We start from the raw sequence: 1,259 nt of genomic DNA, 5'->3' as shown, positions 1-1,259 counted from the left end.
CAGGACTACTTAAGAAACATGGCATTGTCCACAAGGTAGCAACAGCTTACCATCATCAGACCAATGGGCAAGCATAGGTTTCTAACAGAGAGATAAAACGCATTTTGGAGAAGATAGTCAAGCCACATAGGAAGGATTGGAGCACACGGCTTGTTGATGCGCTTTGGGCTTATCGGACGGCATACAAGACACCCATAGGAATGAGTCCCTTTCGCTTAGTCTACGAAAAGGCTTGTCACCTCCCAGTGGAGGTGGAACACAAGGCTTTCTGGGCTGTAAGAGAATGCAACATGGGATTTGAGAAGGCTGGCATTGAAAGCAAGCTGCAACTGGCAGAACTGGAGACCCTTCGACTCAAAGCATATGACAACTCCAGACTATACAAAGAGAAGGTGAAGGCTGTGTATGACAAGCATATCAAGAGAAGAGAGTTCAAACCTGGGGAGCTAGTCCTCCTTTACAACTCAAGACTGAGGCTCATGCCAGGCAAGCTGAGATCACGGTGGAAAGGCCCCTACAGGGTAGAAAAGGCAATGTCATACGGAGTCTTCCACCTGAGTCATCCTTCAAGTTCCAAATTCATCAAGGTCAATAGACATCGCTTAAAGCTGTATCATGGTGAGAAGATGAAGGAAACTAAAGAGCTAGAGGTCTTCCTCTTGGAGGACCCACCAACAGAAGCAGATTAAGCTTATGGACCGTCCAACTAAAGGACGTAAAAGCAAAGTGTTAGGTGGGAGACAACTCACCATGGTATGATCATTTCTTCTCATTCCTAGTATATTTTATTTAATTTTTGTAGTAGTCATTCGTAATTTCTGCATATTCATCTGATTGCTACATTTTGCATTCTGCATAAAAAAAGCACACGACGCGCAAGCGTCGCTGACACGTACGCATCATATGTGTGTGCGTGAAAAATAAAAGTTGAACAGAGAGTTGGGCAGGAGTGGTGCTGGTGGCATGCCTTGCGCACAAGCAAGCCCACGCGTACGGGTCCCTCACGCGTACGCGTCGCTTGCATTTTCCCCAGACCACGCGTACGCGTCCCTCACGCGTACACGTGACCTTGCAAATCGGCATAAATGGGTGTTGTGCCAGAGAGTTATGATGGTGTGGGGCTGGAACCATGCTAGCAGCACAAGTCCCATCGCGCGTTCGCGTCCCTGACACGTGCGTGTCGTTTTCCACTAAGGGCCATCCACACGTGCGCATGCCTTACGCGCACGCGTCGTATGCCAATTTTGCCCCCACGCACC

At 48.5% G+C, this 1,259-nt stretch overlaps 1 protein-coding gene across 1 annotated transcript; it reads left to right on the top strand.

Annotated features, from left to right (window-relative positions):
* The first annotated feature begins 200 nt into the window (after nt 1–200).
* Nucleotides 201–689, top strand: LOC130934364 (uncharacterized). Its single transcript, XM_057863942.1, has one exon. The coding sequence runs from the start codon at nt 201–203 to the stop codon at nt 687–689; it is 489 nt and encodes a 162-aa protein (XP_057719925.1).
* The last annotated feature ends 570 nt before the right edge of the window (nt 690–1,259 follow it).

This window comes from Arachis stenosperma, chromosome 6 (genome assembly GCF_014773155.1).
Source record: "Arachis stenosperma cultivar V10309 chromosome 6, arast.V10309.gnm1.PFL2, whole genome shotgun sequence".
Taxonomy (NCBI): domain Eukaryota; kingdom Viridiplantae; phylum Streptophyta; class Magnoliopsida; order Fabales; family Fabaceae; genus Arachis; species Arachis stenosperma.
The sequence above is the reverse complement of the archived record's forward strand: the minus strand, read 5'-3'. Positions and strand labels throughout refer to the sequence as shown.

Coding starts and splice junctions, on each gene's coding strand:
- LOC130934364 (XM_057863942.1), top strand. CDS start 201: ATGAGTCCCTTTCGCTTAGTCTACGAAAAGGCTTGTCACCTCCCAGTG.